The sequence below is a fragment of the Musca autumnalis genome, unplaced genomic scaffold, assembly GCF_047663935.1.
Source record: "Musca autumnalis isolate F117 unplaced genomic scaffold, ASM4766393v1 scaffold_4, whole genome shotgun sequence".
Lineage (NCBI taxonomy): Eukaryota > Metazoa > Arthropoda > Insecta > Diptera > Muscidae > Musca > Musca autumnalis.
In genome coordinates this window covers 90,609,901-90,636,404 of record NW_027411977.1, presented here as the reverse complement: position 1 = coordinate 90,636,404, position 26,504 = coordinate 90,609,901, and the positions used below count along the sequence as shown (strand labels likewise).

At 36.6% G+C, this 26,504-nt stretch overlaps 1 protein-coding gene across 19 annotated transcripts in view; it reads right to left on the bottom strand.

The window, feature by feature from the left end:
• Positions 1–511: 511 nt before the first annotated feature.
• The window catches only part of nmo (serine/threonine-protein kinase nemo), a 447,619-nt gene continuing 421,626 nt past the window's right edge, over positions 512–26,504 (bottom strand). For 9 of the 19 annotated variants that reach the window (XM_073987000.1, XM_073987006.1, XM_073987008.1 and 6 more), the window contains 4 exons: positions 17,277–17,868; positions 16,992–17,193; positions 16,767–16,860; positions 512–1,142 (listed from right to left, as the gene is read on the bottom strand). In XM_073987000.1, coding sequence (XP_073843101.1) covers positions 1,088–1,142; positions 16,767–16,860; positions 16,992–17,193; positions 17,277–17,868 — 943 coding nt within the window. In that variant the 3' untranslated portion in view covers positions 512–1,087. Of the gene's footprint in view, positions 1,143–7,933; positions 8,679–15,927; positions 16,084–16,144; positions 16,508–16,766; positions 16,861–16,991; positions 17,194–17,276; positions 17,869–26,504 lie in introns of those variants that run through there. The other 10 variants (XM_073987011.1, XM_073987014.1, XM_073987013.1 and 7 more) reach the window with 4 other exon arrangements.

Below are 26,504 nucleotides of genomic sequence, written 5' to 3'. Positions count from 1 at the left end.
TTTAATTCGAGATAAACTAAGAATTCTTACATAAAGAGTGATTTTGTTTGTGTATAGAAAATGTAAAAGTTGTTTTTTGTTTTCTTTGAATTTCCTGGATAATTTACTTTTTTTTTTAATTTACATAGATAAAATTGAGTGATTTTGCAAAGAAATAGTTTTGTATTACATTCATCATAGTGTGTGTGTGTGGGTGTGTTGTTTAGCAAATGTAGTTTGTTTTTTTATAATTAATAATACAAAGTTCTATGTTTTCGCTCCTTTATAGCTTGAATATTCACTATTTTCTTAGCTTTTGGAATATTCAAAGTGTTTCCAATGAAATTTCAACTTAGCTGGCATCCATTTACATTAAAAAACGAGAGGACTAAGACTAGTTTATGGTTGTTTTTGTTGTTGTTGATGTTCTTAATGCTCCTGTAATGCATTTCCTTTGCTCCGTGTTTTTTACAAATAGCTTTTCTTGCATTATTTTTGTTGATATTCTTGTTTGGTTTGTGAGTTGTTGTTGTTTGTTTTTTTCTTTGTTACAAAAAATTATCGGTGGTGGAATGATTTCTTCTTGTTGCTTACTTAAACATTTTTGTATTGAAATAGCAAGCGGCCTTAAAGTTTACTACGTTCGTCGTCTTTTAATTGCGGCAGCTTTCATTCATTAGCAGTTGCTGTTTTTTTTATTTCTTTGAAAGTTTGTTTGTTTGCTGGTTGGTTGGTTGGTTTAGTAAAAACACAAAAAAAGTCCTGTATCCTTTGTAAGACATTTATTTCCTCCTATTCTTGCTTTCGTTTAATTTTGAAGGATGTTGTGGGTTTCTTTCACTGCATTGTTAGTCTTATGTTTAAAATGGCTCCTTGCTTGCTTTGTGGCAATGTTGTCTTAGTTGCTGTTGCTTCTTCTTGCTTACAAAATCACGTTTACTATATGTAGGTTTATGGAAGTTGTGTGTGGTTATGGAAAATGCGATAGCCGATGTAGATTTTGTGTGTGTTTTTTGAAATTTTTGTAGTTGGTAGTTGTTGGCGCATTTGCATTACTATGGACTATTTAGAATTTAAAATTTTAGGCTGCTATGGCCTCATTTTGCCGTCATTCCCATTGATGGGGTGATGGTGGCAATTCGGAAGGATGTGCCACTGTTGAACTGTAAAATAGAAAAAATTTTTAATTATATTGTTTTTTATGTTGCATTGAAAAAAAAATGGAAATAAGTAACTCAAGTTGATTTTTAAATAAAGAAATTAAAGCACAAACAACAACTTTTTATGGCTAAAATTAAATAAATAAATCGATTTTGTAAACTATATAAACACCAGAAAATATTCCACACTACTCTCTAAAATACATATAATATTAGGCACCCAATCAGCCCGGTAAAAAGCACTTTTTAGTAATATTAGACATTAGTTCTAGGCAAAATACCCCTTACTAACTCATTATTTGAATAAGAGCATGTCGTTTGTAAAAAGTGGTTATTTTTGACTACTTATTTAACTACCTAATTTAGTTACCAAAAATAAACACATTTTATTCGCGACAAAATGGTTTAGTAAGGGGTAGTTTTGATGAGTACAGTAAGTTCCTAGCCGAATCTGAAATTGGCTATGCCCTTCATTATAGAGTTAACAAACTATCGATATAGACAACATTATATAGTTTAGATATTTCCACTTCCACTGATATTTCTAATTTTTACATGATTATTTTAATATTCTATAGTCCATTTTCAACAACATTTGCACGGACATCACAAAAAATATTCAACGGACACATTAAAAAGCCTTATGGCCATTAAAAAATCCTTCTACGAGGGCAAAATCGTTGACCGTCTATGGCTTCTGTTCAAAGTTCATGTTGATTGGATGTTTTATTCTCCGACGACGACCGTCTTTTACGAGCTAGGGTAGATACCACAAAATGCTTTTTTAAAAACAGTGTTTCATAGGCGGCCATTTGTCACAAAACTATTCAATATTTTTCCACAAAAAATTACCGAAAGTAGTTAAAAGTGTGCCCGCCTTCAGAAAAAAGATGTACAAAATTATTGGTAGTTTTCTCACAAAAAATTCATGAAAATTGGATTTTTTGGACTGCACAACTTGGGGTAACCCCTTAAATTACTGATGCCATAAGGAACAAACCATAGGTTGTACTGCATCCAAGAAACGTTTGCACGTACACTTTTCATATGTATCGCCTAGAGAGTATTCCAGCCTGTCAGATCGCCTCCATAAAATCTGTTACAGAGTACCTCCGTATGACTTCAGTGCACATTGGTGCCACTTGTATGGAAAGGTGCGATAAAAATATATATAACCAAAGTAACGACTTGACATTTTTAACTTGTTGGACACAGTAGCAACTAGAGCTTTTGAACCATTATGTCAGGAAGCTCGGATTTTCTCACATAACAAATTATATCGCGGTAAAGAGGGTCAAGAGGAGTAAATTGGATAAAAAATTCAAAACTATCTTTGAACAAAGTTTAGACTCAATGAAAATGTCGAACTTTTGCGAGGGAGGAGGAATCCGAATGGATTATCCGATATATAGAGCTTCTTGGAGCTTGATGTATTTTTGAAGGAAAGTTTACGGCAAAATGGGATACTCAATTCGTAAGTTATCGTGCTCATCAGTCATTTTAGTTATAGCTTTGTTCCAGAACTAAAAAGTTTTTACAACTTTTACGACTTTTACACATTTTACTCGAAAACCCGTTCTCGTACACAAAAAAGTTGTAAAATGTTCACTTCTCTTTAAACAAAAATGGCGCTGAATGGCGCTCTCTTTAAAAGCATTTTACTCGACAAATTTGAGCGTCTAAAAAAATAGTAACATGGTTGCCGGCGTCTGATTGGCTGATACGCCGACTTTGTCATTTGTGCGAGAAAACATTTTTTACAGTTCTCTCTTTTACGAGTTTTACTATTAAAAAGTACGGGAACGAATCTTATGTGTCTACAGGTTTTTATAGTGCTTTAGGGTCATAATTTCAGGATGTATGGACTTGCACCCGAATATGGATAAGTTAACCGATGTAGTCCATATTCGAACTTGATCTATGTCTGCAAGAAATATTATGAGGAACAAAACGATTGACGTGTTCGAGAGTTATAGGCGCACCATGTTATAGAAAACAAGTAAAAAGTCGTTAAGTTCGACCGGGCCGAACTTTTTATGCTCTCCACCATCAAATAGTCTAAATTAAATTGGAATAATTAGTTTCCTTTCACAATTTTAGGTGGAAACATTTTTCGACCACGGATACTCCAAATGCCTAAATTATCTAATCTAATCTGAAAAATGTGTTCAGCCAGGTAAAAGATACCACCTACGGGGCTACACCAAAGTGCGGGCCTATCTTTATAATTTTTGCTGGAAAAGTTTTTTTTACTGCAGGGGACCTTAAAAGTCGAATTACGGGTAGTTCCGTTAAACAATGTAGCTAAGATCCTCAAAATACCGAAAATCGAGAGTTACCGTTATATTAGAGCTACACCAAAACATGGACCTATGTTTGTGATTTTTAGTTAAGAAGTTTCGTGACCACTGAACATGTCAAATTACAGCTAGTTCGATTTTTGGTGAAGTTTCGTGACCACAGAGAACCTCAAATGTCAAATTACAGCTGGTTCCGTTAAATATTGTAGCTAAAACCATTAAGATCCGTTTCTACAGAGTTCGTATATTCTAGAAAGATGTTTATTGAGATCTTAGGTACATTTTGGTTGTTTGCTTTAAGTTTGATCGGTTGATAGCTGTATAACAAAACTTGAGAAAAAATTTTAAAAGTAATTTGACTATGGCGATTTTGACCTTGCAGATGAAGTTTGATGGATTATATGTGTTCACAATTTTTGTTCTTTAAGACAAGAGCTACAACTTTGCCTCTGAGATAAATTCAAATTTCCTAACGGTTTGGAAGATATAGTCCTGACTAAATGAACCTTTTTACATCAAAGCATCAAACCTTTGGAGGCCTATAACCGCGAAAGTTAATGAAATAGGGAAAAACGGCGAGACACGTGTCTTCTCATTTTTGGTGTTCTATGACATTGCGGTGTCAAAATATGGTTAATAATTTTCGTGTTGCACAGTTTATTATACTAAAGACTACAATCCTACCTAACGAAGTTTCTATCGTAGAAAAATAGTTGTCTTTAAGAGCACGCCACGTTCTCACCATAGAATATTTTGACATAATGTTTTCTATTGAATTCCATATTCAAATTCTGAACGACTATGCGGCGTATCCAGAAATATATCTCGAAACCATTTAGGGACCCAAAAGATAATATTTGATCGTTAGAGTGTGAAATATACGAACAATTTTTCCAATTTAAATTTTTCGTTATTCATACTTTAAATTGTATTTTAATTGTTGTAATTTAAAAATGTAGTTTGTATTCAATTTAATATTTTTCTCCATATTATTATAAGTTATTTAAAATTTTCGAACTATGTATTGATTGTAGTATACTAGCCACATATGGCCATTTGGCTTGGCTTTGAAATGAATAAATTTAAATAAAAAAATTCTAAAAATAACAAGGGTTATCGCACGCTCCTTTGGACCACCCCTTTGGCTCGTCGGTGAAACATTTGAAGTGAAAAACGTCATCTTTAAAAAAAAAAAGTAAGAAAACGTTAAGTTCGGCCGGACCGAACTTTTTATACTCTCCAACAAAATTAAATTGAAAGAGATTGGAATAATTAGTTTCCTTTCATCTACAAAACTACTTAGCTCCGCCTAATTACCAAATTTCAACCATTTTGGTGGGATACAGAAGCTAAAACCTTCAAAATACTGAATATCGGGAGGTACCGTTCTATGGGGGCTACATGAAGGCGTGGACCTATACCAACAAAGCTAAAACCTTCAAAATACCGAATATCGGGAGGTACCGTTCTATGGGGGCTATATGAAGGCGTGAACCTATACCAACAAATTTTAGGTGGAACGTTTTATATCCTCAACGAAGACGAATTACCAAATTTCAATCATTTTAATGGGATAATAAAGCTAAAACCTTCAAAATACCGAATATCGGGAGGTACCGTTCTATGGGGGCTATATGAAGGCGTGAACCTATACCAACAAATTTCAGGTGGAAAGTTAACTAAATACAAAATTTCAGCCATTTTGGTGGGATAATGAAGCTAAAACCTTCAAAATACTGAATATCGGGAGGTACCGTTCTACGGGGGCTATATGAATGCGTGGACTTATACCAACAAATTTAAAGTGGAAAGTTTTATACACCCAACGATAACTAAATACCAAATTTCAGCCAGGACAATGAAGCTAAAACCTTAAAAATACCGAAAATCGGGAGGTACTGTTCTATGGGAGCTATATCAAAACGTGGACCGATATATCCCATTTTCAATACCAACCATCCTGCAAGTAATAAAAACTTCTGTACCAAATATTGACTTTCTATCTTTAAAATTGAGAGATGTATCTTGATTTCAACAGACGGACGGACAGACGGACATGGTTAAACCGACATAGAATTTTATGCTGATCAATAATATACAAGAAAATGCTATAGTTTTTGCGATTGGCCCCTAATGTCAGTTCTGTTTTGACATTTGTGTAGTAAACACATGTAAAATACACGTTAATAAACAATGTTACGCTACACTGCTCCAGAACGCGGAATATTGGTGACTATTTGTTTGACCAATAATCGGTCGGTGCCAAAGTACAACGTGAATTTCGTCGCAGACGTTTAGCCGCTCGCCTCGAAGAGACTGGCACAACACGTGATGCTGCCATGCATGGCAGACCCCGGAGTATCCGTTCTGCAGAGAATATTGCTGCTGTAGCCGAGGATGTCATGGAAGCGCCGTCGACATAGGCCAGACGACGTGCCACGCAAATGGGTATCAGTTGACGGACTTTACAGCGAATTTTGGTGCAAGATTTGAAGATGTTTCCGTACAAAGTCCAGACGGTGTTAGATGCTGACCGCCAATCACCACCAAGAGGAAGATGATTTTTCAACAAGCCTCAGACTCTTTCAGCTCTTAAAGACAATATCCACCAAGAATGTGAGGACCTATCGCCGGAAGTTTTGGTCAAAGTGATGGAAAATGCCATAAAATGGGCTCAAAAGACAATAAACTGTGGCGGCGGCCATTTATCTGATATCATATCCTCGACTTGATGTAAAAAAATTAAAAGACCAAATAAAAATATTCCACAAGAAGAATCAAAGTTTTTCCTTTTTTTTGTAATTACAGCCAAAAAACATCGGAAGGTTACTTTTGCGCCATCTTGTATATATACTTTATAGGGTCTCCGACGAATATTTCAATGTGTTACAAACGGAATGACAAATTTAATTATACCCTCTATATGGTGGAGGGTATAAAAAGTAAATAGATAAAAAACAGAAGTCCATTACAGCCTAAAAATATACTACATTTTCCAATCAATTGGCATAAAAGCGACACTACGCTTGTTTGCTTCGTTCCATGTTTTGTGTGTTGAGTTTACTGATTTATCTTTTCTGCTGCTGTAGGTGATTCCTATGATTCCTACCTAAGCGCAGCCTAGAAAGTTGTTTTGGAGTCTTAGGAACGCTTTTGCAGATGATTGTTCCATTGAATTTGAATGCCGGATAAGGGCTGGACTCATTTGAAAATCGAATACACATATCGTTGGTGCCATGCTTAAGTGTTCCATATGCCATTTGCCTAGAGGACTAGATGTGGTGCAGAAATCCAATGCTTTAAGAGCTCAATTCTACTTAACTAAACTCAAAGAATATATTAGGAGTTTATTTTAGTCAGATATCTGTTATAGTCTAGAAGTTATGGTCAGTTTTTATAAATGCAAAAGGTTGTTGACTTGTTCCATAGGATCTTTTTTTCATGTTTTTGGCAATTTGTGTCACATGGAACACTTTTTTTAACAAACAAACTTTTGATCAATTGTGTTCCACCTCCGTTATTTGAAGTGCTGCTGTAGAGCTGAAAATTCGGTGGGTTCAATAAAGAAAATAAATGCTTTAGGGACCATTGTTATATGTTTCCTTTACATTTATTTAAAAAGTGGACTCCTCCACTTTCGAAGAATATAATTTTTATTGGCTTATTCTCTTGTCTTTAATTCATTCGAAAAAATCAATAATCTTTCTTTGAACTATTGGTACTGGCTATAGAATTCTATTTTAATTAATTTTCTGACATTTTAATTATCTTACATGTCTTTTATTAAGCGGGAGTCGTTAAATTTAAGCAAAAATAAATTTTAGTTTCATATAACAATACAACATTTTAAAATATCTTGATTTAAAAACTATTATTCTTCAGTTTTTAAACCTAGTCCTTTAAAACAATTTGTTCCATACAAAACTTTGAAACGTACGTGTAAAAAATTGGCTATGGAACACTTAAGCATGAAACCGACGATATGTTGAATACGCCTTTAATTCCCCTATTGTCTATCCTACTTAATGGTCAAGAGATGGGATAATTTTAGATCCTTACAAATCTTTTTACCATACATAGGTATGTAAGTTCGCATTTATTTTCATCGACTTAATTATTTTTTTTTATATTTGTTTGTAACCAATTAAAAATTTCTTCATACAAATGTATGCGAAAATGCGATTCGTTTTGGGTTGCTTTGGGTTGTGCATCCTTTATTGGCCTCAATAAACTTCTTTAATCGTGGTAAGTGTTTACTCATGAAATGTTAGACAACATGGAAAGGAGTTTAACCACCCTTTGAAAGTGCTTTGTTGTCATGCTGTAGATTCAAAGACAAAATAAATGTTTAAATGTCTACAGAACAGTGAACATAATCATATCCCTATACATTCTTTCTACAAACGAAATTTAACTTCTAACATTAAAGAGATCCCGAATTTCACTATCATTAGTTTTGAATTAAGTTTAAAATTGATCAGATTTCTAATTTACTTGAGTTTACAAAAATCGTTGTCTTTATTTTCGTTCATATTATAAGTTTTAAATACTTTAGAAAATGGCAGCATAATTATTTATTTAGATATAAATATTTAATATGTACAAAAATAAATTAAGTACAAATGCATTGGAATACTAAATTAAAATTTCATACATATTAAAAGAGAGAAAGAGTGACAGAGACATAAGCAAAACAAATATTCAAGTTATTATAAAAGAAACCATTTAAACACCACAAATTAAAAAAAAAAACATACAATGAAAATAAATATGTTTGACCAAAAAGGAAGGAGACTTGACCTTTTTTTCATGGAAATGTACATAAATTTCATAATTTTTAAGATGGCAAATATTTTGATAGTCATTATTTTTTTGCAATAAGTGTACAATAATAATTTAGCAATATTTCAAGGTCAAAACTATGCAAGAGTCAATAAAATATTACAACAAAATAATTCTACTCAATAATCACTGCTGCTTTTACGACGCTTACAAATTATCACACGCTCGGGGATTAGTGAAGGTAGTAGGTAGGTAGGATGTATGGACAGATGGATGCATTCCAAACACACAGAAAGACTGGACGTTTCTCTAATTGCTTTAATCGATGAATGGTGTTATGTCATGAATTTATGTGCCGTTGGGTTTCTTTGCTCTCTAATTGTTGATGGATATGGACATTTCACACACTGCCTCTTTCTCAGACATTTCCTAGTATTATTACTTCGTCGATGACAAACTATGGGACAATAAAATGGTAAATGTTTAAAACCAAGTTATTTAAACGCAATAAAAAGCAAAAAAATAATAAAATTAATATTATCATCATTAATTAATTATTAACATTTAAATTGAAATGTAGAAAATTTACGTTATATGCAGTTTTATATATGAGGGTGTTGTTAATAATTGAAGGTTTAGTCACACAACAGGGATATGAATAAAAAATTATTTACAAACAATTTCAAAATGAATTGAATATGAATGGAATGATGAATGCAATTATCATCGCCATCATCATCATTAACATATACACAAATAAATAATTGAAATGAATTAATTAGTAAGAAGAAGCATTTAATATGATACTGTTTTTGCTGATGAAAGGATATGAACAATAATAAACAGTTTTTACAGGTAGTTCTTATTTTTTTGTTAAATATTTAAATGAGTTAAAAGAAAATTATTGTCCAGGTTGAAAAAAGTCATATAAAATATTTTAAAAGTTATAACTATATTTCATCAAATGAATAGACAATATATATTATATTTAAAAAAAAAATACAGTTCAAATGAACCGATTAAAAATCTATACCGGTAATTGATGATAAATAGCATTCCCAAGAATTGTTTAAAATGCTACTCAAATTGGTGATATTTCTATTCCAAAGAATTGGAAAATGTGTTTGCTACACCAGTGCAGTTTGTTCACACTTTGTTTGGAATTAATTCAAATGAGCTAATGATTTCTCTAGAAGAGGTGTCTTATGACATGGATTTCGGACTCGGCGATAAAAAGTAGGTCTAATATCATTGAGCTAAAATGAATCCGATTGCACTTATTTATATGAAAGGAGACTCCATTCCCCTTCGGGTATGTGATATGGAATCAAAAAAAAAAAAAAAAAAAAAAAAAAATTGACTTGAGATCCACGTAAATCGATGCCACTCTAAATAGCATGCGCGGCAGTTGTACATGTCATAGGCTTCATATTAAAGACCTTTGCAGAATCAACGTTTCATTTTATATGTGAAGTAATGGGATTGAATCCTGAGTATGGCAATACTCATGTACGAACGTCTCACCGTGGGAAAAAACAGATCTACCGCGAAAAAATAAAAGTCCATGTTTTATTGTATTTTATCCATAATTTGGGTAAGAAAATCTCTAGATTGACAATTTTACTTGACTTATTAATAATTTTGGTAAATTTTTATTTTTACCTCTAGAACGGTAACTTCCGATTTTCGGTATTTTAAAGATTTCTACACATTATCCAACCGAAATGACTAATATTCGGAATGTAGTCTCCGTTAAGGTTATGTATACATTGCTGTAGGAATTGTCGATATAGGTCCACGTTTTCATATAGACCCATAGAACGGTACCTCTCAATTTCGGTAGTTTTTAAGGTTTTAATCATATAATCCATTCTAAATAGCTGAAATTTGGCGTTTAGTCTTCGTTAGGTATTTAAAATATTCTGACAGAGAATTTTCTGTTCAGGTCCAAGTATTGATTTTCGGTATTTTTATATTAACAAGTTCTTATAATAAAATAATTATAAAATCTTTCAAGCAGGTTACTACAGCTAAGATTCAGATTCTACGCGCCATCCCACGATACTCTCTACTAAATACCTTGACCAATATACATGCCGCTTTGTAAGAAGACTGCATGCGGCGATCGCAAATTTACCACTAAAATATAATATCGAAATTAGTCTAAAAATTGTCAATAAAAAATGGACCATTTTTTAACTTTGGTTGATGTAAAACAAGTTATTTTAAAAACCGTTAGATTCTCTGGACACTTTAGATCAGTACTGCACTAATCATTTTTAAATAGACGTATATGAGTTTTTTCATTTTTTGCGCGCTATATCGGTATTTTTCCCACAGTGCGTCTGTATGTCGCACGATAACTCTCGAAGATCATCCGATTTGGTACAAACATAGAACAAGTTTGAACAAAAGTTTATGGTATGTTCCAGTACTGCAAGAATCTACTATTTTTTTCGATAACATAAAGGAAAAATTTTATCGTAGTAAAAATTAGTAGCTTCTTGAAGGTTCTGGAACAGATCATACATTTTATTGATAAAATCTTGCGCAGTATAACTCTTGAAGAGAGTAACAGATAAGGTCCAAACTTAGCGCATCGTTTCTCAAAAGTGCAGTTTACAGATTGTTCTTGCAGCACCAGTCCAAACTTCATGATTTAATAACCCAAAAGCTCCAAAAACCTGCCGACAAAAACTAAAATGGCTGATGACTACGATTACTCACGAATTGACTATCCGGAAAAATGTACACCAAATTCCAAGAAGGTCTATATCGGACAACAATTTCGGGTACATCCCACACAATAATTCAACATTTTCGCTTAAGTGTGGTTCAAGGGGTTTTCGACAAATCTGCTCGGGTGAAGATGTACTTGGAATTCATGTTTTATCTGTAGAAGTGGAGCATGCACTTTGATGACAAACAGCTTGAGAGCTTTGAATATCAGATCTTGGTCCTCAAGAATGTATCTATAGGAATTAAGTCTGCTGCGCTCAAGTTGAAAAATGGGAAAACTCATACAGTCGCAGAAGGACCCCAGAATGCTAAACTTGTGGGGATCAATTCTGATAACTGTCCAGCAAAAAAAAAAAAAAAAGATCATTACCAAATAAAGGGTTTTAACAGTATTTTTTGGTGTTCGTAACTACTTACAAAACCCCCTACTAACACACTGAATAACTAATTATTCTATAACCACTAGAATAACTTGTTATTCTATGGTCACTATAAGTTGAAAAAATAAGCTAAAAAACGTATGCTCTATTTTTCGAACAGTTGTTTTCAATTTCAACACACTTCGTATTTTTATTTTACTCTCTGCTGGATTAAGTTGATGGAAGTTGCCGATACAACAAGCATGAATACATGAATACACATGAAGTTTCTCTTCGGTCAGTTCCTTTTGTACAATTAAAGCAGATCCAAACATATGAAAATCCCAAGCCATTCTAGCTCTTCTTGTCATTTTTCTGATGTCAGAAACCCGGAACAGGTTGCGTAATATCTGTTCATTCTTCAATAGTCAACCATTACACACACACACACACATTGTTCCACAACATCCCATACGGGACAAGGGAGACTTCTCTCATATCAATGAGTGCACACCGATTCATATTAAGCTCAATGATATGGGACCCACTGTTTATTGCCGAGTCCGAACGGCGTGCCTTAAGACACCACTTGTAGAGAAGTTTTTCAAGGCTGAAATACTCAGGAAATGTCGCCAACATTACTGAGGGGTATTTTGCCACCGTTGAAAAATGTTTGATGTTGCCTGGCCGGGGAATCGAACCACTGACCTTCTGCGTGCAAGGCGGGCGTGCATACCATTGCACCACGGTGGCACCCATAGTCAACCATTCCGCACTGTAAATTTTGAAGAACCACCTGTAGCTGCGAATGACAACACAAAAGCTGTGAATCTCCGATCAGCATCGCCGGAAGTGAGTGTGCGATCAAAGTTATGCATGACTTACACAACTCCAGATGCACGAAAGACAACTTCCCTCTGCGATTCATCCTCTCCAATAACAACGTGAATATTTAACTTTCTTGCTTACAGTGACTTCAAAAAATTGGCCAAAAATATACATAAATAATAAAAAGTCGAAAAAAAATTTGTGAGTGAGGTATTTTTGTCGAATATTTTATCTAATCTTTATAAATAAAAATCAAATGTTGTTCATTGGTAATGACATCAGTTGAGAAAGGCTGGATCGATTTGGATAATTCTTTTTGTGTAATGTTCGTCATAACCCGACTTAGGTTTTTATGCAAAGAAAATTTGACCACGCCCACTTTTTTCAATTTTCAAATTTAATCTTTTCTATAAAAACTACTGAACTGATTTTCCTTAAATTGTCATGGAATGTACGGTGATGACCCCCGGTGAAAATATGCCACAAATTTAGCTTCGGAGGGGCCGGGTTTATGCAAAGAAAATTTTACCACGCCTACTTTTTCAATTTGCAATTTTAATCCTTTCTACAAAAACTTCTGAACTGATTTCACTGAAATTCTCATGGAATGTACAGGGATGGCCCCCGGTGAAATATCGGCTAATTCCCCCATGTCCTATTTTTTAAAAATACTATATTTAAAATAATTACAAATGTATCGGTTTGAAAATAAATTTGCGAGACAATTGTGGTTGTGTTTCCGACTGTACCTACTTTTTAGGACCCAAAGACTTGACCACGCCCTTTTGTTAAAATACGTTCCGTCTACAAAACTACTGAACCGATTTTCCTGAAATTTTCGGGCTATGTACAGAGATGGCCTTCGGTGGAAATAGGAATCGCTATATCTTTATGTATAAAAATCAAGTGCCGTCATAACCCAACTTAGGTTTTTATGGAAAGAAAATTTTACCGCGCTCACTTTTTTCAATTTTCATTTCAATTTAAATTTTAAATGTTCAATTTAAAGTTTTTCTGCAAAAACTACTGAACCGATTTCCTAAAAATGACAGAGTATGTACAGGGATGGCCCCCCAGAAACAGACTACATATTTTATTGAATTCCAGAGGGGGCGGGGTACCTCCCCTATGCGATATTTAAAAAAACGCTATATTTACAAAAATTACACATGTATCGGTTTAATAATTTACGGATTAATCTACAATGTAGTACTTCTTACGACTCGACCACGCCTGTCTTTCTATACCCTCAGCATTTATGCTAAGGAGGGTATATACACTTTCATACGGGCAAAATGTGCCTCATCGAAATAGTGGTTTTAGACCCCAAGTATGTTTGGACGAAATGTCTTTCAGACAATTTGGAGTTGATTTAGCCATGTCCGTCCGTCTGTCTGTCTGTGTGTCTGTCTGGCTGGAGCGCACGATAACTCTCAAAAGGAACAACCGATTAGGTTCAAAATTAGGATTTCGTAATATTTTGTCTAAACTTAGTTTAAGTTCGAAGATGGGTTATATCGGTCCACTCTTTCCGGAACCTCCCCCACAAAAGTTCGGAAAATTTGTGCGCACGATAACTCTTGAAGGAAGGAGCCGACTTGATCCATACTTTGCACATCGTGAAAATTCTACCATACTTAGATGAGGTTCCAATATGGACTCAAGCGATTTGCATTCACTACCACCATTACGACGGTAAAAGTTTTTTCAGAGGCAAGTCCAAGTTCTTGGGAAAACAGACCGAAAGGTGTAAAAACCCCTATGTTACCGTATGTGGCGGTCGGAGAGCGCGATAACTCTCGAAATGTTCAACCGATTTGGTCCAACATTTGGTCTTCGTCATATTATATCCAAACTTAGTTTCATGGGGCAATACCGGTCCACAAATTCCGGTACTTCTCCCAATATTTAAATATGTCACTAAAATACTAGGACGATATCACTTGAATGGGGCAACCAATTTGGTCCAAACTTTGGATTTCCTAATATTTTGTCAAAATTGAGTTTAACTTCTAAAATGACCCATATCGGTCGTTCCTAAGGGTATCTCCCCCACAAAAGTTGAACATTTGTGTCTTAGTGCAGTTACTTCCTAATCCACATTTTTGTCGGCAAGTTCAAATGTCCAAAAAGGGCCACAAAATACTGAAGACACCTTAAATACATTCGATCTGTCCGCAGGTGAAAGTTTTACTTCACACTGACTGAGGGTATATGTATATCTGTCGGCAAAGTCGACTGAACATTTTTTACTTGTTTAAATATTATATCTCCAATACTACTGAACCGATTTCCATGAAATTTGTAGCAAAAGCTCATGCTTTGTCGTTGTTATGTATATTTATGAATTTCGGAGGAGGTGATGCACCTTTCCCTCGCCTTTCTTTTAAACGCTATATGTATAAGCCGAACTTATGATGATTATATCGGTTTCAGCATAAGTTTTGGGAGGCAATGTGGTTGTGTGTACCCTAGGTACATATTTAGAGCCAAAATACCGGATCACGCCCACTTTTTTAAATATGTTATACCTTGAAAACTGATGACAACGCCCACTCTTTTCAATAACATTACTTTTCCAAAAATACTGAACCTAATTTGTTGCAATTTTCGGAAAATGTTCAGGAATATCCCGTGGTCCAAAATGCTATTGTATTTGTAGACGAATTTCGGGAGCCTATTGTTTTATAATCGCTATATTTGCAAATTAATTTTCGAGACAACGGTGATTGAGATTCAACGTTCCATCAGCCATGAAAAACTAAAACATAAGTCTCAATAAGCGAGAGAATTCGACATAACCATTCTTTTAACTTGTAAAATTAGATCGCTTTAGGATAAAGACAGCGGATATGGACGATCATAAATCCTAAACCGTATCAATGGGCGAAAAAATCCGACAAAGTGCGTAAGAGAAAAGAAAGGTTACAGATAAATTTAAAATCCTCCTCGGTTTGACAATGGACGGAAGAAGTGAGGTAAAAAATTAATAAAAAGATATCATTAAAACTCATTGCGACGGGCCAGCAACGCGGACCGGGGTCTGCTAGTCTTAAATAAAAACTTATCAAAATATGACAAATGTATATTAAAGACATCACCCTAATCCACATATTTCCCAAAATCGGCTACAATTAGCCGATCAAATTCATAGTCCTATCTATGTATATCCAAAATGTAGTTAAAGCCAAGGAAAAACCAAATGTGAAAGAAAATAATGATTATTATTAAGAAATTTGAATCCAGAAAATATGTATTTTCTTTTGGGACCTAATCTAAAATACATTTTCACTCAAGAATTCTTTTTGAGAAATTTTGACGCATACTTTTACAAACAGAATGAGTATTAAATATTTATATAAGTTAAAGCTTTTCCCATCAAAGCAAAAAAGATGAAAAAAACCATAAAAATTCTGTTTTAATTGGAACAAACGACAGTTATTTCATTTTAATTTACATAATTAAAATACAATTTGTATAAATGACATTTGTTGTTGGCTTTACCACACACCAAATTATTAATGAACAGAGAAAATGTTGCGTTTAACAATGGAATTAATTGGGAAAATGGTAAAATCCATCAATTATATATAAATTATAATTAACACTTATTTATATTCCGGAAAACTCTGACTTAATTAATGTAAAAAGTTATTGATGTTGTTGTTGTTTGTGCTTAAATTCTTTTAACATTTAACAATTATACTAAGAGAAAATAAATAAAATTGGCCTTAACGAAAGGGAAATGTATTTTAAATATATGCGATTAAATTGACCTACTTGGCATTTACTCAGCTATAAGTCTTTTCTACGGCCACAATTCGCCACAAAGGACATCGACAACTAGGTTTTTCCTAAGCAACCAATATAAATGGATGGGCAGTTATGTTGATTTTTTCCTGGTCAGCCTACTTTGATTCTCTACGATTTTTTTTTCTAAGAAAAGAAAATGTTTTTAAAAAATGTCTATTTGGGAGGGTTTTTTGCAAATTCTCACCTAGTTTAGGGTTTTGTAGATGTGTGGTTAAATTTATTTGAAGACTTGGAATTTGAGAAAATTTGAGGTTTATTCTATTGCATACATTTAGGAGTTACAAAATTGTGTTTTATAATTCGTGCCTATATTTAGGCAAGGTGTTTCTTGTATGTTTTCTAAATGCATTTTATGTTGTTTTTGTTATACATATGTTTTACAAAAGAAATCGCCTATAAGACCCCAAATTTTCTTATTCAATTTAATATTTTTTTTTAATTTTTTGTTTTGCTAGATCAGTTGTTTGATCCGTCATTAGTTTCGGCAGCAGCAGCAGTGTTTTTTGCAGTAGAACTATTTTGTAGTTGATCTCTGCTATTTTATTGGCTTTATTGTTATGTTTCATTTTTGTTTTATTTGTTGTAGCAAAGAAAGAAAAATAACAATAGGCAAAATGTTAAAAAACATAAAATTTAAACATTTTTTTAAGTAAAGTTTGGTATTAGTAATAAAATAGAAATTTATTAAACATGTTGTAAAGAAGTCTTTTTGAGAAATCAGTAAAAGTTTGGGCGTTTTTGTTTTTTTGAGGGGGTTTAGAGAACTTACATTCAAGTGTTATGCGAAATGAAAACGTTTAGCTTACCTGGCAAAACTTTTGAATGCTGCACTTTGCGGATTTATACACAGTGGAACACGGCCCGTCTGTAATTGTTCGGCTATGAATTTGTGCATTTCCTCTGTAATAAAGACGAAGTCAAATAATTATTTTAATTTTAAGGTGATTAAGAAAAAATAAATTTTCATTATCATTATGACAATTGGACCCCTCTCGAAGTAATCACAATAATTGTTAAAAAAATGAACTTACCTTTAACCTGTTGTACTGATGTTAATTTTCGTTCCCATAAATCATCGAACGCCTGGCCTGCCGATGGTTCAAAATCATTTGTATATTGCCGCATACCGGCCGGTGTGGTGAAACAACATTTACACATGCATGAATGATAACGCAAACGTCCTTCGTCTAAATAGGGATGGGCTAATGCATCCGTCACTGAAATACGCTTATCCTGCAAAAAATACGCACACACACACAAGATTGATTAACGCATCTAAACAAAGCAATATCTATGATGAACATCATTTCACTTACAGGATCAAATACCAACATTTGACACAGCAGATGCACTGCTTCGTGTGTGGCATGTGAACTTAACGTATAGAGAGCTGAAAATGAGGGCAGTTTGGGTGCACGCCTCAGCATATGTGAACGGGCGCCGCCACATGCATGACGCATATCCTCCATTGAGGGTGTACCCAATAATTCGGTAATGAGATCTAATTGTTGTACAGGATTTTGAGCTTGGAAGAGTATACGACGACCCAGAAGTTCGCCAAAAATGCAACCCACTGACCACACATCAACGGCTGAGGAATAATGACGGGCACCCATTAGAATTTCGGGTGCTCTGTAATATTGTGTTACCACCTCTTGGGTCATGTGTTTCGTTTGGTCCGGCTCTTCGACACGTGCCAAACCGAAATCACATATTTTCAGCACACAATTGGAATTGACCAATAAATTGCCGGGCTTAATGTCACGATGCAGTATTCGGGCAGAATGTAAATATTTGAGACCACGTAGAATTTGATACAGGAACACTTTAATGTGATCGGCAGATAAATGTTGCGGTGAAACAATAATTTTATGGAGATCTGATTGAAGAAGTTCGGTTATCACATATCTGAAAATGAGGAAAAGAAAAAAAATGTGTGATTAAATAAGGTAATACAACCAAAAATATGTAAAAAAACACTATAGAAGCACCCCTTTTGTAAGAAAGAGTCTATAGAAAGGGTCTGTTAGAAAGGGTCTATAGAAGCACACTTAGTGTTAGAAAGGGTCTATAGAAGCACACTTAGTGTTAGAAAGGGTCTATAGAAGCACATTTTCCCTTTCACCCTTTCTGTTAGAAAGGGTATATAGAAACACCTTTTCCCCTTCACCCTTTCTGTTAGAAAGGGTCCATAGTAGCACCCTTTCTGGTAGAAAGGGTCTATAGAAGCACCCTTTCTGGTAGAAAGGGCCTATAGAAGCACCCTTTCTGTTAGAAAGGGTCTATAGAAGCACCCTTTCTGTTAGAAAGGGTCTATAGAAGCACCCTTTCTGTTAGAAAGGGTCTATAGAAGCACCCTTTCTGTTAGAAAGGGTCTATAGAAGCACCCTTTCTGTTAGAAAGGGTCTATAGAAGCACCCTTTCTGTTAGAAAGGGTCTATAGAAGCACCCTTTCTGTTAGAAAGGGTCTATAGAAGCACCCTTTCTGTTAGAAAGGGTCTATAGAAGCACCCTTTCTGTTAGAAAGGGTCTATAGAAGCACCCTTTCTGTTAGAAAGGGTCTATAGAAGCACCCTTTCTGTTAGAAAGGGTCTATAGAAATGCAATTCGGCTTCAGGAAGAATAGATCAACGGTGGAGGCCATAAAAACGGTCGTTGACATTGCAAGAACCGCAATAGATGGCAGGAGTTGGAAGAAGGGTACAAAAGAATACTGTGTGATCATAACCCTGGATGTTAAAAATGCCTTCAATACAGCAAACTGGGAAAACATCGTGAATGCCCTTATTCACCTCAACATCCCACCTTACCTAGTAGCTATAATTAAAGACTACTTTCGACAAAGAGTCTTAATATATGAATCAGACGAAGGAGTCAAAGAACAAAAAATCACAGGAGGAGTTCCACAGGGGTCTGTCCTGGGACCGCTGCTATGGAACATTATGTATGATGGGGTTCTAAGATTAAAACTACCAGAAAAATCCAATATAATCGGTTTTGCGGACGATATAGCTTTGGCAATAGTAGCAAAGACTATAGGAGAGGCGAAAATAGTGTCAGAAGCCACCATCCACGTCGTTAAATCTTGGCTTAACTCAAGGGGATTGCAATTAGCAGAACACAAAACGGAAGCCATCCTAATAACAAGCCGCAAAAATGTGGAGTATCTTGAACTCCAAATAGGCGACTGTGTGATAAGAACTGCAGAAAGTTTAAAATATCTGGGAGTTATGATAGATAACCGTCTATCCTTCAAACAACATCTCGACTACATAAAACTGAAGTCGGGTAAAACATGTGCAGCGCTATGTCGAATCATGCCAAATACGAGGGGTCCTAAGTATCTGACCAGAAAGATGTTAGCAGGAGTAATCAAAAATATAATCCTTTATGCAGCACCAATATGGGCAAAATCGTTAAGATTCAAATCGTACTGTGAGAAGATAAGTTCTGTGTATAGGCTTGTTGCACTTCGTGTGGGTTGTGCATACAGAACTGTATCCGATGATGCTGCGTTTGTTATTGCAGCAATGACGCCGATTGATCTGTTGGCAAAGCAAGCGGAACGCACGTTTGAGCTTCGTCGCTCAACTACAAATGCTGGTGACGTGGAGGCAGCCACAAGTCAAACCATGGAAGAGTGGCAGAGCAGATGGACGACGTCAACAAAAGGCAGGTGGACGCAAAAACTAATACCCAACGTTGACACTTGGTGTAACAGACAACACGGCGATTTAAATTTCTATCTAACCCAATTTCTAAGTGGGCACGGATGTTTTAGGTCGTATCTATTCCGCTTTGGACTCGATAACTCGCCCTTCTGCCCGAACTGCGCAGAAGATGTAGAGGATCCCAGCCATATCTTATTTGTGTGTCCTAGGTTTAATGAGGAAAGGATGAACTTGGAGTGGCAAATTGGAAGTACAATAAGTGTAGAAAACATAATCCAGCTAATGTTGGAGTCCCCACAAAACTGGACTTATGTATGTACTTACTTACTTAGCTGGCCCATTACAGAACATTTGTTCTATAGGCCGAACTAAGAAGAGATCTCCATTCCTCTCTATTTGTTGCTTTGCTCTCTGGAATACCGCGCCTTGTCATCTCCTCATCCACTTGTTTGCGCCATCTATTCCTTGGCCTGCCAATTCTGCGTGCACCGCCATGTGGCATGTATTCATACGCCTTTTTAGTGGGTTCATCATCGCTCATTCTTTTGATATGGCCTAGCCAACGCAATCGCTGCATCTCGATACGTTTAACAATATTGATGTCGTTGTATAGCAGATACAGCTCGTGGTTCATGCGACGTCGATATTCACCGTTAACGCAGATTGGTCCGTAGATCTTTCGAAGAATTTTTCTCTCAAACACACCAAGCACTGCCATGTCTGCTTGCGCAAGTACCCAGGCTTCGGAGCCATACATCAGCACGGGTAGTATCAGTGTTTTGTAGAGCGTTATTTTTGTTTGACGAGATGTGGCTTTGTTTTTAAACTGCTTACTTAATCCAAAGTAGCATCTGTTGGCCAATACAATTCTTCTTTTTATTTCACAACTGATGTCGTTTGTTGTGTTGACGGAGGTGCCGAGGTAGACGAAATCTTTTACTACCTCAATATTATAGGAACCAACTTCCACAGTCGGTCCGAGCTCAATGGACGCATTGCGCGTCGACACCATCAACTTGGTCTTCTCACCGTTTACCGCCAGACCCACTTTAGCAGATTCTCCTTCGACTTTTATAAAGGTATCAGTTACTTCTTTTACTGATCGACCAATGATGTCTATATCATCAGCATAAGCAAGTAACATGTGACTATTGGTGTAGATTGTGCCACTTCTTTTGACGTTTGCCTCTCGTATAACCTTTTCTAGCAGGATGTTGAAGAGGTCACACGAAAGGCTGTCTCCTTGTCTGAAACCTCTTTTGGTACCAAACTCTTCGGAGAGGTTCTTTCCTATTTTAACTGAGGACCTCGTGTCAGTTAAAGTCATTTTACAAAGCCGGATGAGCTTTGCGGGAATACCAAATTCAGACATGGCTTGGAATACCTTTGAGCGCAGCGGACTGTCGAAGGCTGCTTTATAATCGACAAAAAGGTGGTAGGTGTCGATCTGCATCTCTTGGGTCTTCTCCAGGATTTGCCGCAGGGTAAATATCTGGTCAATGGTGGACTTGCCAGGTCTAAAGCCGCATTGGTATGGTCCAATAATCTCGTTGACCATTGGCTTTAGTCGTTCGCACAATATCCCTGACACGATCTTGTAGGCAATAGGGAGTAGACTTATGCCCCTATAGTTAGAGCATACAGTCTTATCTCCCTTCTTGTGGACGGGGCACAGGATACTCAGGTTCCAATCGTCGGGTACTCGTTCTTCCTGCCAGATGGTGCTAACTAGCTGATGAATACACCTTATCAGCGTGTCGCCTCCGGTTTTGAACAGCTCGGCTGGTAAGCCATCGGCCCCTGCTGCCTTATTATTCTTCAGCCGATTTATTGCTGTCTTTACCTCATCTTGGCTGGGCGGTATACATTCAATACCATCTTCTGGGATTGGGACTGTGGTATCTTCGTCGTCTTCGCTGCTATTGGATACCAACAGATTTGAAAAATGTTCTTTCCATATCCTGAGTACACTATCTGTATCAGTTACCAAATTACCTTGCTGGTCTCTACAGGAGGATGTGCCTGTACCAAAGCCATCAGTTTGATGCTTGACTCTTTGGTAGAATTTTCGGACTTCATTCTGGCTCCTGTACATCTCGATTTTTTCACACTCCCGCTTTTCCATCTCTCTCTTTTTCCTGCGGAAAAGACGTTTCTCCTCTCTCCTTTTCTCCCTGTATCTCTCTCGTGCTCTACGCGTTGCTACGGATTGTAAAGTAGCCTTATATGCCGCATTTTTCTCTTCGGTGGCAGCACGACACTCCTCATCATACCATGGATTCCTTGGTGGAGGTCTCTGGTATCCAAGTATGGATTTTGCGGCTGTTTGCATGGAGTGGGCAATGCTTTGCCATTGCGCTGATATGTTATCGGGATGAGAAGGGCTTTGATTAAGCAATTGGGCTAGTTGAGTGGAATATGCTGTGGCTATCTGTTGTGATTGCAGCTTACCGATGTCTAACTTTCGTGTTGTGTCTGTTCGTACTTTGTTCGCTACGTTTAAGCGGGTGCGTACCTTTGCTGCAACAAGGTAGTGGTCCGAATCAATGTTTGCGCCTCGGAACGATCGTACATCCAACACGCTCGATGAATGTCTTCCATCTATCACAACATGATCAATTTGGTTTCTTGTTTTCTGATCTGGAGACAGCCAGGTGCCCTTATGAATATCGAGATGATTAAATCTGGTACTGCTAACTACCATGTTTTTTGCAGCTGCAAAGTCTATCAGTCTCATACCATTGTCAGATGTTTCACTGTGGAGACTGAATTTCCCGACTGTTGGGCCAAAGATATTCTCCTTTCCAATTTTGGCATTAAAATCGCCTAGAATGATTTTAATGTCATGGGCAGGGCAACGGTCATATGTTTCTTCTAAGCGCTCGTAAAATATATCTTTGGTCTGTTCATCCTTTTCTTCAGTGGGAGCATGAGCGCAAATAAAGCTGATGTTGAAGAATTTAGCTTTTATTCGAATTGCAGCAAGTCTTTCATTCACTGGAGTGAAGCTGGATACAAGATGTTTTAGTCTCCGACTAACTACGAATCCACAACCAAACTCATGCTTTACGTCATGGCAGCTATAATACTGTGCGTCACCTTTAGGTGTTGTTGTGACGCCTTTCCCAATCCATCGTATTTCCTGTATGGCAGTAATATCGGTCTTGTACTTTTCAAGTACGTCTGCCAATGCGAAGACTGCACCTTCTCTATAAAGAGTGCGAACATTCCAGGTGCAGATTCGCAGATCATGGTCCTTAAAACGTTTGCGGGGTTCGTCAACTTTAGAGGGGTTTGTTTTTCATTTCTTTCGTTTTTTCATAGTAGGCTGTTTTTTCTAGGGGAGGGTTACTAACCCGACGCCCAAACCCAAGTTTTTAACGTTCTTATGGGTGAACGCGCGGCACATGTTAGCTCACTACCTTTAACGGGTGTTAAAGGCAGTTCCCCAGGTGACACCACGGGGAGGTCAGTGTCCACTTGGGATGAAAGAGGGACCAAGATAAATCCTGGGCTTTGCCATGTTAAAACCGGTCAGGACCGTTCCTTGGTATCTTCCATCCCCTACGTCACCCGGACTTATGTATGTGAATGCATTAAATCCATAATTTTGGAATTGAAGCGTCAAGATGAGATTCGGGGAACGATGTAATTACTAGCTGGGGTCACTAGTACCATTCCCACCCTACGAAGAAATGCTTTCTTACGGCGGTACCGTAGGGACTGTGGAACAGCGATATGGGGTTATTTTAGCGTGTTAAAGTCTCGCACACCTGGCATGCCGGGTTGCCAAAGTCTTTCGATGATTTTTTTCCCCACGAAAAAAAAAAAAAAAAAAAAAGAAGCACCCTTTCTGTTAGAAAGGGTCTATAGAAGCACCCTTTCTGTTAGAAAGGGTCTATAGAAGCACCCTTTCTGTTAGAAAGGGTCTATAGAAGCACCCTTTCTGTTAGAAAGGGTCTATAGAAGCACCCTTTCTGTTAGAAAGGGTCTATAGAAGCACCCTTTCTGTTAGAAAGGGTCTATAGAAGCACCCTTTCTGTTAGAAAGGGTCTATAGAAGCACCCTTTCTGTTAGAAAGGGTCTATAGAAGCACCCTTTCTGTTAGAAAGGGTCTATAGAAGCACCCTTTCTGTTAGAAAGGGTCTATAGAAGCACCCTTTCTGTTAGAAAGGGTCTATAGAAGCACCCTTTCTGTTAGAAAGGGTCTATAGAAGCACCCTTTCTGTTAGAAAGGGTCTATAGAAGCACCCTTTCTGTTAGAAAGGGTCTATAGAAGCACCCTTTCTGTTAGAAAGGGTCTATAAAAGCACCTTTCCTTTTAGAAAGGGTCTATCGAAGCACCCTTTCTGTTAGAAAGGGGCTTTAAAAGCACCCTTTCTGTTAGAAAGGGTCTATGAAAGCACCCTTTCTGTTAGAAAGGCTCTATAGAAGCACCCTTTCTGTTAGAAAGGGTCTATGAAAGCACCCTTTCTGTTAGAAAGGCTCTATAGAAGCACCGTTTCTGTTAGAAAGGGTCTATGAAAGCACCCTTTCTGTTAGAAAGGGTCTATGAAAGCACCCTTTCTGTTAGAAAGGGTCTATAGAAGCAACCTTCCCTTTAGAAAGGGTCTATAGAAGCACCCTTCCCTTTAGAAAGGGTCTATAGAAGCACCCTTCCCTTTAGAAAGGGTCTATAGAAGCACCTTTTTCCTTTTAGAAAGGGTCTATAGAAGCATCCTTTCTGTTAGAAAGGGTCTATAAAAGGACCCTTTCTGTTAGAAAGGGTCTATAGAAGCACCCTTTCTGTTAGAAAGGGTCTATAGAAGCACCCTTTCTGTTAGAAAGGGTCTATAGATGCACCCTTTCTGTTAGAAAGGGTCTATAGAAACACCCTTTCTGTTAGAAAGGGTCTATAGAAGCTCCCTTTCTGTTAGAAAGGGTCTATAGAAGCACTCTTTCTGTTAGAATGGATCTATAGAAGCACCCTTTCTGCTAGAAAGGGTCTATAGTAGCACACTTTCTGTTAGAAAGGGTCCATAGAAGGACCCCTTCTGTTAGAAAGGGTCTATAGAAGGACCCCTTCTGTTAGAAAGGGTCTATAGAAGCACCCTTTCTTTTAGAAAGGGTCTATAGAAGCACCCTTTCTTTTAGAAAGGGTCTTTAAAAGCACCCTTTCTTTTAGGAAGGGTCTAAAGAAGCACCCTTTCCGTTAGAAATGGTCTAAAGAAGCATCCCTTCTGTTAGAAAGGGTGTATGGAAGCACCCTTTCTTTCAAAATGGATATATAGAAAAGCCCTTTCTTCCATAGAATAGTTGTTTGAATAGTTTTTTTTTTTCTGATTTGATATATTGTGTAACACCTTCCCCCACAAATGGGCCCTGTGCAAAGCTCTTAATTTACACGCAATTGTAGATTAAATAATGCCTTTAAAACCTAAACGCAAAAATTCTTTAAAGAAATTAATTGGTTTTTGTAAGTTTATGAAAAATTATGCTTCAACCACTGAGAAGGTTAAAAGGACAATGTTACGCATCAGTTACTTGGTTGCCTTACTTTCACTTAATTAGACGACGACAAAGAATATCACAATAATCTTCATTTCATTATGACATGATTAAGCTAAATCTCTAAGGATATTTATACCCTACACCACTATGTGGTAAGGGGTATTATGTGTTAGTGCATTTGTATGTAACATACAAAAGGAAGCGAGATAGACCCATAGTTCCTTCTAGGGATATACATAGAATCACTTTCTGAGTCGATTTATGCATGTCCGTCCGTCCGTCCGTCCGTCCGTCCGTCCGTTCGCAACATACAGGTCGCATTTGTTGACCGATTTCGCTGAAAATTGGGGAATACCATTTTTTTAGCCGTCGGAAGATCAAGTTCGAAGATGGGCTATATCGGTCCAAGTTTTGGTATAGCCCCCATATATATTTTCGGCCGATTTCACGTATTTTCTGTAACACACACGCTATATATGTCCGATTTCGATGAAATTTGGAATGTGTGACTGAATTTGGTCTAAAAATAAATGTGCCAAATTATATCGAAATCGGTTCAGATTTGGATATAGCACCCATATATATTTTCGGCCGATTTCGCGTATTTGCTGCTCCAAACACGCTATATATTTCCGATTTCGATGAAATTTGGAATGTGTGATTGAATTCAGTCTAGAAATAAATGTGCCAAATTATATCGAAATCGGTTCAGATTTGGATATAGCTCCCATATATATGTTCGCCCGATTTCACGTATGCGATGTACCAATCACGCTATATACGTCCGATTTTAATGAAATTTGGAATATTTGACTGAATTTGGTATAGAAATAAGTGTGCCAAATTATATAGAAATCGGTTCAGATTTGGATATAGCTCCCATATATATTTTCGGCCGATTTCACGTATTTTCTGTACCAAACACGCTATATATTTCCGATTTCGATGAAATTTGGAATGCGTGACTGAATTCAGTCTAGAAATAAATGTGCCAAATTATATCGAAATCGGTTCAGATTTGGATATAGCACCCATATATATTTTCGGCCGATTTCGCGTATTTGCTGCTCCAAACACGCTATATAAGTCGGATTTCAATGATATTTGGAATGTGTGACTGAATTCGGTCTGGAAATAAATGTGCCAAATTATATCAAAATCGGTTTAGATCTGGATATAACTCCGATTTATATTTTACATATTCACAGTGGTGTAGGGTATCATATAGTCGGCCCCGCCCGACTTTGATCCTTTCCTTACTGGTTTTTTTTAAGATTTGTAGTTAAAATCTATAAGAATCTCATTAAATGACACAGGCAAAGGCTTATCATTAACTCCACAAAGAGACTTGACAACTTAGCCTCAAATGTAAAACATTGTATT